At 40.0% G+C, this 16,910-nt stretch overlaps 1 protein-coding gene across 1 annotated transcript in view; it reads left to right on the forward strand.

Moving 5' to 3' along the window:
* sec14l1 (SEC14 like lipid binding 1) overlaps nt 1-13,076 on the forward strand; it is a 52,760-nt gene extending 39,684 nt beyond the window's left edge. The window contains exons 9-17 of the mRNA XM_033044621.1: nt 1,731-1,920; nt 3,198-3,286; nt 6,693-6,763; nt 6,886-7,057; nt 7,149-7,283; nt 9,194-9,328; nt 9,950-10,201; nt 10,431-10,609; nt 12,241-13,076. Coding sequence (XP_032900512.1) covers nt 1,731-1,920; nt 3,198-3,286; nt 6,693-6,763; nt 6,886-7,057; nt 7,149-7,283; nt 9,194-9,328; nt 9,950-10,201; nt 10,431-10,609; nt 12,241-12,346 — 1,329 coding nt within the window. The 3' untranslated portion in view covers nt 12,347-13,076. The remainder of the gene's footprint in view (nt 1-1,730; nt 1,921-3,197; nt 3,287-6,692; nt 6,764-6,885; nt 7,058-7,148; nt 7,284-9,193; nt 9,329-9,949; nt 10,202-10,430; nt 10,610-12,240) is intronic.
* Nucleotides 13,077-16,910: the final 3,834 nt, after the last annotated feature.

Raw genomic sequence — 16,910 nt, forward strand, 5'->3', positions numbered from 1 at the left:
TGATCTCGACTAAACAAAATATTCTCAGTGATAATTTACATTCAGGGTCATTGTTAAATATGGGACAACAGTGTGCAGGCTTATTCTGTTTGCTATCTGGGACAAGCCTGATTAGTTAAATTTGGAGAGCTTTTCCCTTATGGATGCACAAAATGGTGTGTTTTGATATAAACTAGTTTTGTTGACATTACTTTATAATGGTGTTATAATGAAATGTAATAAAAGCACAACAATAGAATTTTGAATAGTAGTTATATGAAACTTTAATAGGTAATTATAGTTCATCTCTAAATCGGTAATTTACATTTTGAACAGGTAATCCATAGTTTTTTGGAAAACATCCGTGCATTAAGCTTGATTGATTTTGTCTAATTTGCTGATACATTCAGGAAATTATAAATGAATCTCATAGTCATAGAGCTATGAAGCATGACCCAACTCATTCATGATGACTAAGTTGCTTAACTAAGCTAATGCTACATGTTTGTGCCTGGCCGTTATCCCTCCAAACCTTTCCTGTCCACTTACCTGTCTAATGGTCTTTTAAATATCACAATTGTACCCAACTCTACCACATCCTTTGCCAGCTTCGTATGTATGCGCCATATCCTGTGTGGGAAACACTTGCCCCTCGGATTTCCTTTTAATCTTTTCCCTCTCACCGTAAACCTATGACCTCTAATTTTTCAATATCCTGAAAAGGCTGTGGCTGTTCACCTTATTTGTACCCTTCATGTTTTTATATACCTATATTAAATCCTACGCTCTAGGGAAAGAAGACCCAACCACTATAGCTTAAACCTTCCAGTAGCAATAACATCCTCGCAAACCCTTTTTGCCTTGGTAGATACAATAAGCATCAGTTTCAAAACTTTTTTTTTGCAGCCTTCCTCCCTCCATCTCTGCCCCACACCATCTCCCCCCCCCCCCCCCCCCCCCCACCCCCAGCCTATCGGTTAGTTAAAAATGGTTTCTGTGATTCTATGACTCACCAGCTAATGTATTCGATAACTTGCTTTTTAATCTGCTCAGTGGCACGATCATTGCAGTGTTTCCCAGTTTTCATGCGCAAAGTTTAAACTACTTTCAAGCATTTTTATTATTAAATTAGTATTCCTACTGTGGTTCTGAGCCAGTAACCAGGACTGCAACCATATAAGGAATGGAAGATGCTGGCTTGCAAAGTGAGGCATAACGTACTGGAATAACTCAGTGGGTCAGGCAGCATCTCTGGAGAATATGGCTAGGGAATAAGGCAATGTTTCGGGTGGGGATCTTTCTTCAGTCCAACCTTTTTCCAACCATCTACAAATCCAAAATGCCCTACACATATATCTACCTATCAGTCTACCTACTCCATATCTTACCTACTACAATCTGTCTGAAGAGGGGTCCCAATGTCTAATGGTCTTTTAAATATCACAATTGTACCCACATAATGTCTATTTCTGTGATATTTCGGGTTGGGACCCTTCTTCAGACTGATTGTAGGAGGTGGAGAAAGCTGGAAGCGAGGTGGGGATGAGACAAAGCCTGGCAAATGATGGCTTCTCCAGAGAAGCTGCCGGAGCTGCTGAGTTACTCCAACATTTTATTGAACTGAATGATTTGGATCAGAAACTGTAACATTTGGATAAACAACTGATCAAGTGAACTGTTTTTTAAATTTCCAGTTAAAAGGAAATTGAACTTTTTCTCTCATAACTGTTGTTGTGTTATGGTTTTCACAGATTCCAAAGGATGAACACATTCTGCGTTTCTTAAGAGCACGTGATTTCAATATTGATAAAGCAAGAGAGCTTCTGTGCCAGTCCTTGACTTGGCGCAAACAACACAAAGTCGACTACCTCTTGGAGACTTGGACACCACCTCAGGTGTTGCCTGATTATTACACAGGAGGTTGGCATCATCATGACCGAGGTAATAAAATGTTAACTTTCATTTTATGCTCAATTGTCGCAGTACTAATGTGTAAATGTTTGCTTAAAGTGCTAGGTTCTATTAACCACCCAATAGCCACAAAGTAATTATGGCCTTGCATGTAACCATGCAAATGTTTGTGGGTTTTGACAGATGTCATAAATCTGCAAAATGACTACAATGAGCTAGGGGCAGGATAATAATATTTGCCTCCAAGATCAGTGGCACAACATATCATTTTCTTATTAATGTAAAATGCCCCTCAACTTCAAAGCCAATCTGCATCTTTTACACTATACTTTTTTGCCCATTCTACATAATACTTCACTCTACTGTATTCTAAAAAAAAATCTTTATCTGGAATGCATTCCGTGAATCGGCCTCTGCAGCTCTTGGCAAGAGAATTAATTATATTTATTACTGTCTGGGATGAAATCACTGCTCATTTCTCTCCTCCTTATTCTGGTTGTTGCTCCATGGTACTAGACCTTCTGGCAAAAGGAAGCATTGACTTAGCATTTACGCATCTTGATTCAAACAGCTGGAGTAACTCATTAAGATCACTTGATGCTCTTCAAAACCCCAATGAGTGTAGTCTCAACTTGCTCAATTGTTCTTCATAAGACAATCCTGGAAAAGATTCAAACAGCTGGAGTAACTCAGTGGGTCAAACAGCATTCCTGGAGAACAAAGATAGGCGCTGTTTTAGGCAAGGACCCTTCTCCAGTCTGAAGAAGGGCCCTGACCTGATAGGTCACCTATTCATGTTCTCCAGGGATGCTTGCTGACCCGCTGAGTTATTCCAGCACTTTGTCTTTCTTTTGGTAAACCAGCAGCTGCAGTTCTTTATTTTTACCCTTCATCCCAGAATCAACCTTGTGAATCTTCTCTGAACTGCTTCCAATGCGGGAGACTAAAATTAATAGTTCTTGTTATTTTGTGAATTTTTGGTTCATTAAACTGATGTGCTGTGGCTAGATTTATGGAAGCAACAATTGATCGTAATCACAGACAGTAATAATGTTGACAAAATGTTTGCTAAATATACTAATTAGATGCTGTGTGGAATAAACATTACAATGATTTGCTTTTCTAATTATTTTGCATGTTTTCATCTCAATTTTTCATATTGATGGAGAGTATCTGAATTTCCTTAAGTTTGAAAATCAAAGGATTTTAAATACTGTTGGCTGAATCTTTTTTTAAATCATTCCATTTTACTTTCACTATTAATAATAGGAACAAGTAATACCGTGTTACAATTTGCTTTTAAACAGATGGGAGACCGTTATACATTTTAAGACTTGGACAAATGGATACCAAAGGTCTTGTCAGAGCACTTGGAGAGGAAGCACTATTACGGCATGTGAGTGCAATGTAATCATCAGATCTAATTCCATTATTTCTAGTATACGGGATGTTGAATTAGTGGAATTGTGCATTGTCAGCAAAAATACTGTGAGGCACCTGCTATTAAGAATAAACACATGCTGTAGCTCACATCTTTCGCAAATGGCTTTTAGATATTGTGGTTTCTTCAGGTAGTGCAGTGTATAGAATCTTTTTCCTCATTTCACATCAATGGACTGTGGCTGTGATGACCAGGAAACTTTTTATAGAGATACAGCACGGAAGCAGGCCCCTTCGGCCCACATACACCAAGCCAATTAACCTCCATACCTGTACGCATTTGGAGTGTGGTAAGAAACCAAAAATCTTGGAGAAAACCCAAGTGGTCACGGGGAGAAGGTACAAACTCCGTGCAGACAGGATTGAACCTGGGTCTCTGGCGCTGCAAACGTTGTAAGGCAGCAACTCTACCGCTGCGGCCACCGTGTGCCGCCCTTGTTGAGCTCTCGTGTGGGGAGATGAGAGGGAAGCTTGCATTTTAATCTGCTCTGGTTTCAGGCTTTGCACCAGAAGTACAAGTTGTTAGCAAAACCACCACTCCATTAAAGCTGATAATTTTATCTTTCTAATCCGAACAATAAAACAATTAAAATGCCTGATGTAATGATTCAATGATTTTGTGATGGGCATTTTGAAATAATTCGATTCATTAGGTGATTGTCCATTGATCAGTTGCAAAAACTTTAGTTTAATTGGCACTGTTTCCTTCTCGGTTAAGTACCACATAAAACAGAGCATTAAAATAATTTAAAATCAGATGGCAAGCTCCACAGGGTTTATTTGAAATCCCATTCACTTAATTTAGAATTAGCAATAAACTCAGGTTGTGGCCCAAAGGGGCTTAAAATAAAATGAAAGTTTCCTTAACTAAAACAACAGTGTGTAATGGTGCGGGAACATCTTGGAACCAGCTGGTGGACAGCAGTGCTTGTCCAGCTGAGGAAAGCCTGATCCATTTGTCCCTTTATACGAGGAGGGTTTGGGTGATGTAACGAAAGCCCTTGTCTCCACAATGCCAATTGAACAGTTTTTTTAAATTAAATTATGGAAGTAGCACAACGTGCTAAGTATTTATGAAAATTTAATGTCCTTAATTTCAAAACATTTACTTTGATACAGTGGAAACCCGCCCTTGGACCCACTGATTCCGCGCCGACCAGCAATTATCCCATACACAAGCACAATTCTACACACTGGGGACAATTTACCTTTTACATAAGCCATTTAACCTACAAACCTGTTCGCCTTTGGACAGTGGGAGGAAACTGGAGCACCCAGAGAAAATCCATGTGGTCACAGGGAGAACGTGCAAACTCCGTACAGACTGCACCTGTAGTCAGGATTGAACCCATCATTTATTTATTTGCCTCTGTACCCATCATTTATTTATTTGCCTCTGTACTCCACAATTCGAGATTTGTAATAGAAAAAATCACGTGGTTAAAGTTCACATTGTCAGATTTTAATAAAGGCCATTTTTACACATTTTGATTTCGCCATGTAGAAATTACGCAGTGTTTATACACAGTCCCCCCCCATTTCAGCGCACCATAATGCTTGGGACATGTGGCTTCACAGGTGTTTGTAATTGCTCATGTGTGTTTAATTGCCTCCTTAATGCAGGTATAAGAGAGCACTCAGCACCTAGTCTTTCCTCCAGTCTTTCCATCACCTTTGGAAACTGTTATTGCTGTTTATCAACATGAGGACCAATGTTGTGCCAATGAAAGTCTAAGAAATCATTATGAGGCTGAGAAACAAGGATAAAACTGTTAGAGACATCAGCCAAACCTTAGGCTTACCAAAATCAACTGTTTGGAACATCATTAAGAAGAAAGAGAGCACTGGTGAGCTTACTAATCGCAAAGGGACTGGCAGGCCAAGGAAGACCTCCACAGCTGATGACAGACGAATTCCCTCTATAATAAAGAAAAATCCCCAAACACCTGTCCGACAGATCAGAAACATTTTTCAGGAGTTAGGTGTGGATTTGTTAATGACCACTGTCCGCAGAAGACTTCATGAATAGAAATACAGAGGTCCACTGCAAGATGCACATCGCTGGTTAGCCACAAAAATAGGATGGCCAGGTTACTGTTTGCCAATAAGTACTTGAGCAACCACAGTTCTGGAAAAAAGGTTTTGGGGACAGATGAGATGAAGATTAACTTATATGAGAGTGATGGAAAGAGCAAAGTATGGAGGAGAGATGGAACTGCCAAGATCCGAAGCATACCATTGCATCGGTGGGGGTGTTATGGCCTGGGCATGTATGGCTGCTGAAGGTACTGGCTCACTTATCGTCATTGATGATACAACTGCTGATGGTAGTAGCATAATGAATTCTGAAGTGTATAGACACATCCTATCTGCTCAAGTTAAAATAGATGCCTCAAAACTCATTGCCAGTGGTTCATTCTACAGCAAGATAATTCTCCCAAACATACTGTTAAAGCAACAAATGAGTTTTTCAAAGCTAATAAATGGTCAATTCTTGAGTGGCCAAGTCAATCACCTGATCTGGACCCAATTAAGCATGCCGTTGCTAAAGAGAAAACAGAAGGGGGACTAGCCCCCAAAACAAGCATAAGCTAAGGATGGCTGCAATACAAGCCTGACAAAGCATCACCAGAGAAGCCACCTGGCAACTGGTGATGTCCATGAATCGCAGACTTCAGGCAGTCATTGCATGCAAAGGATATGCAACAAAATACTAAACATGACTACTTTCATTTACATGACATTGCTGTGTCCCAAACATTATGGTGCCCTAAAATGGGGGGGGGACTATGTATAAACACTGCTGTAATTTCTAATGGTGAAACCAAAATGTATAAAAAGGCCTTTATTAAAATCTGACTGTGCACTTTAACCACATGTGATTTTTTTTTTTTCTATTTAAAATCTGAAATTGTGGAGTACAGAGGCAAATAAATAAATGACGGGTCTTTGGCCCAAACATTATGGAGGGCACTGTATGAACAAGAAACATATAAAACAACATTTAAGTGATAGGAACATTTAATTTACATATATGCCCTTGTGCAAATTTCATAATTACAATAATGGCATTTAAGAGATTTTCAGATAGGCACATGGCAGTGCAGGGAATTGAGGAATATGGATCATGTACAGGCAGATGAGATCAGTTTAACTGGGCATCATGTTTGGCACAAACGTGGGCTGAAGGGCCCGATCCTGTGCTGTACTGTTCTATGTTCTGCAGAAGTTGCTTGAATAGCTCAGTTCTTCCAGTAGATTATTTTACTGTGTACAATTAGTGCTCAGTTAAAAAGAAAAGACAAGTTTTCTTTTTAAATTGAGAATCATTTTGCCCATATGTTGTTCTTGTTCTAAACTAGGTCCTGTCTATTAATGAAGAAGGATTAAGACGATGTGAAGAAAACACCAATGTGTTTGGAAGACCCATCAGGTAATTGCAAGTACCATGATCAATCAGCATCGAACATAAATTAATTTCCTGTTAATGTTACAATAATTAACTCTGAATATCATGGCACTCTTTTACTAAAAAATTGCTTACTTTATTAATAGCTCATGGACATGTTTGGTGGACTTAGAAGGTTTGAACATGAGGCATCTTTGGCGGCCTGGTGTTAAGGCACTGCTGAGAATCATTGAGGTGGTTGAGGCTAACTATCCAGAAACACTCGGTCGATTGTTAATTCTCAGGGCACCTCGAGTTTTTCCAGTACTGTGGACATTGGTAAGTTGTTGATTTGGCTGAGAAGCTGATTAAACATATTTAAATATTTCTCCATTGAATGTTGTGATTTTGTGTCCTCTTTTGACTTTAGGTCAGTCCTTTCATTGATGACAATACAAGAAAGAAATTTCTAATCTATGCAGGGAATGACTACCAGGGACCTGGAGGGCTCATTGATTACATAGACAAAGAAGTGATCCCTGATTTCCTTGGAGGCGAATGTATGGTAAGAATCTATGACCACAAATGTTTTGATTTGTCTGATAAAAGAAGCAACGAGATACCAAGGATGGATTAATAAATTCTATGTATTCTAATACCTAGAATTAATTAATGAATCAATTATTAATTAATGTTCCTAGAATTAATTAATACCTAGAATTAATTAATCAATCAACATTGGTGTGTTGTATACAGTGCCCTCCATAATGTTTTGGACAAAGACCCATCATTTATTTATTTGCCTCTATACTCCACTGGCTCATTTATCGTCATTGATGATACAACTGCTGATGGTAGTAGCATGATTAATTCTGAAGTGTATAGACACATCCTATCTGCTCAAGTTCAAACAAATGCCTCAAAACTAATTGGCTGGCGGTTCATTCTACAGCAAGACAATGATCCCATACTGTTAAAGCAACAGTTTTTCAAAGCTAAAAAATGGTTAATTCTTGAGTGGCCAAGTCAATCACCCGATCTGAACCCAATTGAGCATGCCTTTTATATGCTGAAGAGAAAACTGAAGGGGACTAGCCCCCAAAACAAGCATAAGCTGGAGATGTGTTCAAAAGGGAACTGCAGATGCTGGAATATCGAAGGTACACAAAATTGCTGGGGAAACTCAGCGGGTGCAGCAGCATCTATGGAGCGAAGGAAATAGGCGACGTTTCGGGCCGAAACCCTTCTTCAGACTGATGGGGGGTGGGGAAAGAAAGAAGGAAAAGGGGAGGAGGAGGAGGAGGAGCCCGAGGAGATGCTGCAATACAGGCCTGGCAGCATTACCAGAGAAGACACCCAGCAACTGGTGATGTCCATGAATCGCAGACTTCAAGCAGTCATTGCAGGCAAAGGATTTGCAACAAAATACTAAACATGACTACTTTCATTTACATGACATTGCTGTGTCCCAAACATTATGGTGCTCTGAAATGGGGGGGACTATGTATAAGCACTGCTGTAGTTTCTACATGGTGAAACCAAAATGTGTAAAAATTGCTTTTATTTATATCTGACAATGTGCACTTTAACTACATGTGATTTTTTTCTATTACAAATCTAAAATTGTGGAGTACAGAGGCAAATAAATAAATGATGGGTCTTTGTCCCAAACATTATGGAGGGCACTGGTACATGTGCTTAAGACCAGCCGTTGTCTAATATGGACAATTAGAATGTAAAGGCAAATGCACAATTTTTGTTGGTTCACAGAAAGGGAAAAAATGTAGCTGTTGATAATATTTCTTTTGCATAAGACATAGGAGTAGAATTAGACTGTTCAGTCCACGGCTGATCTATTCTTCCCTCTCAACCCCATTCTAGTGCATTCTCCCCGTAACCTCTGACGCCCTTACTAATGAAGACCTATCACTCTCCGCTTTTAAAATACCCAGTTACTTGGCCTACACCACCGTCTGTGGGAATGAATTCCATAGATTCACCACCCTCTGGCTAAAGAAATCCCTCCTCATGTCCAATTCTGAGGTTGTGCCTTCTGATCCTAAACTCTCCAACTAGTGGAAACATCCTCTCCGCCTCTATCTTGGCCTTTCATTATTTTGTAGGTCTCAATGAGATCTCTCCCCCTCCCCCCACCCCCCTCCTCCATCCTAAATTCCAGCGAGTTCAGACCCAGAGCCTTCAAATGCTCTAAATATGTTAACCCAGTCGTTCCCGGGATCATTCTCGTAAACCTTGGTTACAGAGGAGAATCAGCAACAGCGGATCCCAGACTCCATTTTGTAATCAGTTATTGACAGCTCACTGTATTTATAAATGTGTAACAGATGTTCATGCTACTACTTCAATGCATCGGGCCCCACAATCCTTGACATTAACCTGCTGTGCATTTGACTAAATGTAGAAAAATTTGATCCAGAAATATCATCTTACAATGTTTGAATGACTTTTCTGTAGTGTGAAGTTCCAGAAGGAGGTTTAATCCCTAAATCTATGTACAGAACACCGGAAGAGATGGACAATGATGACATCAGGCTGTTGACTGAAACTATCTATCAGTCGGCAAGTGTTTTCAAAGGGTCACCTCATGAGGTAAGATTGTTTTCCATTAAGCTATTTAAAAATGTTATATCCACAATTTATTGCTTCAAAGGCAGTTTTGTCTTTGAGTTTCCCCTAAAGATCCTCCAGATGGTGATTAATTGAAAGATACAGCATGGGAACAGGTCCTTCGGCCCAGCAAGTCCATGCTGACCATCATTCTCCCGGTTATTCTAGTTCCATGTTATCGCACTTTTGCATCCACTTCTTACACACTAGGGGCAATTTACAGAAGCCAATTAATTTACAAACCTATACTTTGGGATAGAAACATAGAAACATAGAAAGTAGGTGCGAGAGTAGACCACCAGGTCCGTCGAGCCCGCACCGCCATTCGCTCATGGCTGAACACTAAACAGACACACTTACCCACAAACAGTAGACACAAGACACAGAACACAAGACACTACCCTCCCCTTCATACCGCTATCACCCCTCTCCACCCCAAGAACCGCGTGATCTCCTGGGGGAGGCAAAAAATGTGTGAGGAAACCGGAGTACCTGGAGCAAATCCACGCGGTCATGGGGAGAACGTGCAAAATCTACATAGTACATTACCCAAGGTCATGTGTTGCCCATATTGATATTGTGTATTCAATTTTTTTTCTCCAGTTATCAATTGAAATAGTGGATGCATCTTCTGTGATAACCTGGGATTTTGATGTGTTAAAAGGAGATATTGCCTTCAACATCTATCATTCAAAGCGAGCACCTCAGCTTCCGAAAAAGGATACCCTTGGGGCTCATGGTATAACATGCCCTGGAGGAAATAATGTGCAGCTGATAGATAAATCATGGCAACTAGGAATGGATTATAGCATGGTGGAGTCACCTCTGATCTGTAAAGAAGGAGAAAGTGTCCAGGTCAGTTTTTTACTGTTAGTTTGTTATAATGTTATTTTGGGACTGTGGTCAAGATATTGAGACTCCGTGTATCCTTCAAGGTTTCAAGGTCAGTTTATTCTCACATGCACCAATTAAGGTACAGTGAAATTTGAGTTATTTGATGTGATGTGCAGTTTAAGTAGCGTTTGTATATTTTTAGAAAAATGTTGAATTAATCAATGACGTCAATCCTCTGCATTATTTACAGGGTTCACATGTAACAAGATGGCCTGGTTTTTATATACTTCAGTGGAAATTTCACAATATGCCTTCTTGCGCTACAACCAACCTACCTCGTGTAGATGATGTGCTGGCAACATTGCAGGTCTCATCCCACAAGTGTAAAGTTATGTATTACACTGAAGTTATAGGATCAGACGATTTCAGGTAAGGGACAAACTACAAATGCATTACCATGTCTACACAGTGTCATGATAAGTACCAAATCCAATACATCCGTACAAAATTACCAGAGCGCACTTGAAATCCCCCTGAAAGTGTGGTGCCTAGGCTGGGTGAGGCAGCCGATCTTGACCTCATCAGGACCTCCGCGGCCGATCGGCAGGTCGAATTTGCCTCCTGCGGCTGGGGCTCTGAAACTCCAGCCGGAGCTGGCAGGTCCGTTCCCATAGCCGCTTTCCGAGGCCGACTTTGCAGGCCGATATCTCGGCTCCTGGTATCCGGTAACTGATCCGGTACCATTGGGCTCCTCTCGGAGGCCAGTAGCTCTGTTGGTCCAGCAAAACGGATGTTGCAGAAAGGCTCTGGCCCCAAAGATGTCGAAAAATCGATGGTGGGTCTACAGCGGGATCGTCTAGGACCAGAGGGTGCAAACTCAGAATAAAAGAATGTTCCTTTGAGAATGGCGATGAGGAGGAATTTATTTTGCGACAGGGTGGTGAATGCGTGGAGTTCATTGCCATAGAAGGCTGTGGAGGCAAAGCCATTGGGTATTTTTAAAGCTGAGACTGATAGGATTAGTAAGGGCATCAAATGTTGCAGAGATTGAGGTTGAGAAGGGAAAAGTAGCTCGTCCATGATTGAATGACAGAGCAAACTCGATGGGCTGAATGGCCTAATTCTGCTCCAATGTTTTATGATCGAATACCATTAAACTACATTAGAGTTGAATCTACTTATTCTGTAGTTCTCAGTAGGGTATCTGTCACCATTACACGCTAATTCCTCATGTTGACCAGACTGATCAATAGGCTTTTGGCCACTAAGACCGACAACAAAACGCACTAATTTACAGATTTTGTTCAAACTTTTGGAGAATATTAATTATTAACAAAAATAAACAGTTTTCCATTGTTTTGTGTCATTAACTTTGGGATAGAGACTTAGAAGATCTTTAAGGAAAGAACCAAGTGGGATGATACTTTTTTAAGAGGCGAACCAGTATATAAGTGTGAGTGTGGAAGTGTGGAAGACTTAGATACCCACTTTGCAGACCCAGTACAAGAACAATGATCAGATTAATCTTTGGTCCTCTTCAATGTTATGATTTTATTTACAGAAGTATTACAAATACATTTAGGAATAAAGAAGGAGAATTTTCAAACACAGCTGTTATTTAAAAAAAAAAAGATTTGTTATGTATTAAAAGCCACAAAATCAAATCTTATTATGCCCCCTCCTACATTAAATCTTCTCACCCACCACTCCACCTCCAGGTCCCTCAGATCGTCCGACTTGGGGCTGCTGAATATCCCGCGGTCTAGGCATAAGCTTAGGGGCGACCGCGCCTTTGCGGTTGCAGCTCCTAGACTGTGGAACAGCATCCCTCTTCCCATCAGAACTGCCCCCTCCATCGACTCCTTTAAGTCAAGACTAAAAACTAATCTATACTCCCAAGCCTTTCCTGACGTCCACTGAGCGAGGGCTATATGTATATATGTATGTAGTTTGTTTATACTATTCTTATAACAAATGTAAAGCACGTTGGCCAACGAGAATTGTTTTTTAAATGTGCTATATAAATAAATGTGACTTGACTTGACTTATTTTAATTCCAGGGGATCCATGACGAGTCTCGAATCTAGTCATAGTGGCTTCTCCCAGCTCAGTGCTGCTACAACAACATCGAGTCAGTCGCATTCCAGCTCTATGATCTCCAGGTAGTGACTTGGAATGTCTGCAATTAAATATGTACCAAAAGGACAAATTTTGGTGGTAGCTGATTGTAATAATGATGCAGCTACAAAAAAAAAAAAAATCTCAAATGCAACCTGTACCATCAGCTCGATTTCATTTTATTTGTATTTTTCATTTCCTCATTCACTTGTACATTAATCCTTGAACCTGTAACTTGCAATCAATTTTTAAAGTAATTCATTTTTTAGAGAAATGCCATTACAATGTAAATATTTTCAGCACTGCAGTTTCTAACAACAATACATTTTAATGATAATACTGTAACTTTAAATCTTGCCTGCTCTGGAAATATCACATTTTCTCAATTCTTATGACTGTCAGAATACATGGTCAAAAATGAATATCTTGTATTATTTTAAACTTGACACTTAAAATTGTATAAATGAAGAGTTATTACAAGCACATGTTAGGAATAGAAAGTGTATTTTACACTTAAACCAGACGATTAATTGCTTAGAAGTGTAACAATGCACTTGTTGGATTTGAAACATGACTGAAAACATTTCAGTTTTTTGATTTTGAATTAAGTTTCTATAATTTAGTTATTAATATATTCTGAAACAAGTAGTATTTCTTTGGAACAAAATCACTGAATATTTCTGTTGGATTTATCTATACTTAAACATTGCATATTTGTCCTTATGGAGCAATAGCTGTTACCACTGGTCTGGTAATAAATCATTCACATATCCTTCAACTAGCCTCTTTTTAAATAATAAAAGTGCTTGCCTTGTTTTCTATTTCTATTTGTGCAGTTTTGAAGATGCATCCAACATATCTCAACACTTGCATTACAGGTACATTTCTAATCTTAAGTAATTCAAAATTACTTAAGAGTGTCAGCGGCGTAGTTCTGCAGCCTTAGTGCATGGGGTCGGTAGTGGCATTTTGTACCCTCTGCCCCTGGCCGTGGCAGTCTTCTTGCTGCACTTGTGGACCCCAGCTCACCTGCTGAACTTGAAATAGGGTAAACTTGCCTTAAGCACAGCAGTCCCCATGCAAAGGATTGGCTGCTGGAAAAATAAGCTATTTGGAAGTTTCAACATTTCAAAATTGTTTTGCAAATGGTTTGGTGCTTTCAATACCAGAATAAGTTTATAATACTTTCAATTATTTAACAAGTTTGATGTGTTATTAACCATTTTGATGTCTGTCAGTCATGGACAAACATTGAATGGCTTCAACCACATTGGCAACTGTGTGCATATATGTGTGTGTGTGTACATATGCACGCGAAAGAAGGTTGGTACCATCTCACCAGCTATGCTGTACATGCAGTGGTGTTTGCAGTGTTGCAGCTGATTGTGCCAAAGTGGATTCCAATGGTGACTGCACCAGATATGCTGGGGCAGCAGATCTGTCTCTCATAAAAATGATTTTTTGCTCAAGGCCTATTTTTAAAAAGGTAAGCTCAGCAAGAATACCATAAACTGCAAAATTGTATGTCTACAGTGTGATTGGCAGATTATCATATGATCAGTATGTTTGGAGCTTCATAAAGCAGTGATAATGCTACTATGCTTACCATTTACATTCTTTCTTGAAGTTTGACTAGGGGATATTCACAATGGATTGGATGTGCTATATTTCTTTAAAATTCAGAGAAGCCTTACATTTGAAACATTAACGTCAAAACTGTCTTTTAGTAATTATGCTCATAATTTAGTTGTACAAACTGTTAATAAATATCCCATCAGTTAGGTATTGAATCGGTCAGACATGGAAGAATAGCTTGAAGCATTTGCTTGCTTGTTATATTGCAAAATATAATGTAGGACAATATTTTCTAATTTACCCAGTAATTTATACCTAATCTGGTATATGAGAAAAAAGATTTCAAAAGGTCCATGTGACAAATGTCATATTTGGAGGTAACTGACTTTGCCAGTGCCATATCCTTCCATTGTTAAAGTTGGTGAGACTTGATGAGTAGAATAATAATTCAAAGAGTCAAAGGTCTCGTTGAATCAACTTTTACTAAGTCACCCGGGTGAAATAGGACACAGCCTTAAATGCACACTCGCAAGCTGCTACAACTCTACTGAGTATACAGAGAAATTACAAGTATCTTTATACTGATAAAACAACATTAGTCACATGGTTAGTAGGCATAAGTGAACAAAGGGCTCAGTTACATGCCATGAAATCCTTCAAACTAACATTAAAGAGATATGGGAGTTTAGAGATACATGGCCCAGTTGCATAGGCAAGAAAGCACTATTGTATTCATTGCAACCTCCAGACAGAACACTGATATGGCAAAGAAACGAGATGCTAGGGAACGGCTGTTATCTCTTCCCCTTAGTTAGTGAAGGTCATGTTCACAAGCTTCTGCAGACTTACAGAATAGTCAATCTTTAAATTTAACCAGCATTCTATTCACAAAATGGAGGTTGCAGCTAACATGAATAAAATTGCTAAATAAGATGGGGACTGCGCTAGCTCTTACATTCCCCCCTTTTGATTAGAACTAATCAATATATATCAAATGATGCAGTTGGGAGCAAATCATTTGCAAATACACGGTGCTAGGTAATAAAGTAGCAAGGCAATGGCTATAACTACTAAAATAATGATTCCATAGTACCACACCAGACCCCAAATATAGCCCCATTCATCAAACCAACTCCACATACTTTGGTTATGATCGCCAATCAGATTTTCCCCCATACCCTGGATCTCAGCTATCTCCTTCTTGATATGGGCTGCCAGATCAGTTATATTGGAGGACTCATCAGGAATATACGGACAGCAGTCTTGCCCAATGATAGCACAGGTGCCTCCCTCCTCGGCCAGAATGAAATCTAAGGCCATTCAATTCTGTAGCACCACTATCCTCATAGCAACCATTTCGGCTGACTGCCCCAATCTGGGCCTGCATCTCCGTCAGGACAACTGCTGTTTTATTAGCCAATTCCTCCAATAGCCCAGTAAGGCGGTCAACCTTAAATGCATTACGATTTGTTCCATACCAGGGGAGCATAGTCATGCCAATATTCTCAACTGGTGATAGGTGCCGCTTTAGCCGAGATCCAGATGCAAGGTTTACAAGTGTGGTATGGTCAGTTACTCGGTTAAAATGGTGCATTGCAGGGACAACATAAGCCAAATAACAGCACCCTGTCCAATAATGGGGCCATGTACCTGTCTTGTCCGATTCTCATCAGTAGGTGGCATCCCTGGTAACCATTGATAGACCCATGACCCACATATAAAATATGTGTTGTTAACAAATCGGGGTGGGCTGGAGGTGGCACTAGTGTCCACAATAAGGCATAAGCTATTTCCCAGGAAAACACCTGTACCTTGGTGATAACATTGACTGGCCTCTGGGAGACCTCCATTACCTTTAGTCGTGGGAGTTGGGCCCCATCTGTCACATGGATTTTCGAATCTGACTTAAAAGGAGGGATGTAGCAACCCTGAAAGTCGTCGTACCTTGGGGAGCTATCCCTGTTACTTTGACAATTGGTTCTATTAGTGGAGGAGGAAAAGCATAGTAGGGCATATTTCTCAGTAGTGTTCAAAGGGATAGGTACCATGGGGATCCCTCCTTTCCCATGGCGTGGCATCGCTGCACAAACCCAGCAGGACTGGTCCGCAGGGGTAAAACGTGCATATGCATGGGCTGCCTTATGATACACTTTTTTTTTTCATGGCTCAATAGTCGTAATTAAGGACCCAATTATAATGAATATTGTCCAGAACGGGACCATGGCCAAAGGCCTTTATTCATGGCCCGGTGCAGCTGTCTTTTTGCAGTCAGAGTGATGCACCCACCGAGGGTGTCCTTCTACCTTAGCCCCGCCCCCCCAACGGTGCAGTGAAACAGAATACTCCACATCTTCCAGTGACATCAGGGGAAGGGCCTCATTTCAAAAACGGCTTAATCAGCTCCACAACGGGTCTAGTTCATCAGCTTCATAACTCGGTCTAGTTATCCCTAAAGTATGTTAAATTTGAATGCCTTCCCAACATGGGGGAAAGTGACGACTGCACCAATAAGATGATCAGACTTCCCTCTCCAAGCTGAAAGGGAGGGGTGGTGCAGCGGTAGAGTTGCTGTCTTACAGTACCAGAGACCTGGGTTTGATCCTGAAAATGGATGCTGTCTGGCGTTTGTGGGTGATTCTTCAGTAAGTGTCTACTTTGGTGTCCCGCTACTTTGATGCTGCATATAAGGAAAATCTGTAATTCTATCCCATTTCTTCTTTTTCAATATTGTTTATAAACATTATCCTCATAAATAAAGCTTAAACCCTAAATCAATAAAGTGTTCTTTTTTTTTTTTTAATTCCCGATGTCCGATGCCCCCCCCCCCCCCCACCCCCGAAAACCGCATGTTCCGATGGTTACTCGTGAAATTTCAAGTCGGCATATTTATTTAATGGGGGATTTATCTGAAATGAAAAAACTTTTAAAACGGTAGGTATTAATAATTAAAATATTTATCACCCTTAAAAAAATTCCTCTATTCTTGATGAATTTATAAATCTTACCGTTTTTTTCAAAAAGTTCTTGTCCCGACGAT

The sequence above is a fragment of the Amblyraja radiata genome, chromosome 26 (genome assembly GCF_010909765.2).
Source record: "Amblyraja radiata isolate CabotCenter1 chromosome 26, sAmbRad1.1.pri, whole genome shotgun sequence".
NCBI classification, from domain to species: domain Eukaryota; kingdom Metazoa; phylum Chordata; class Chondrichthyes; order Rajiformes; family Rajidae; genus Amblyraja; species Amblyraja radiata.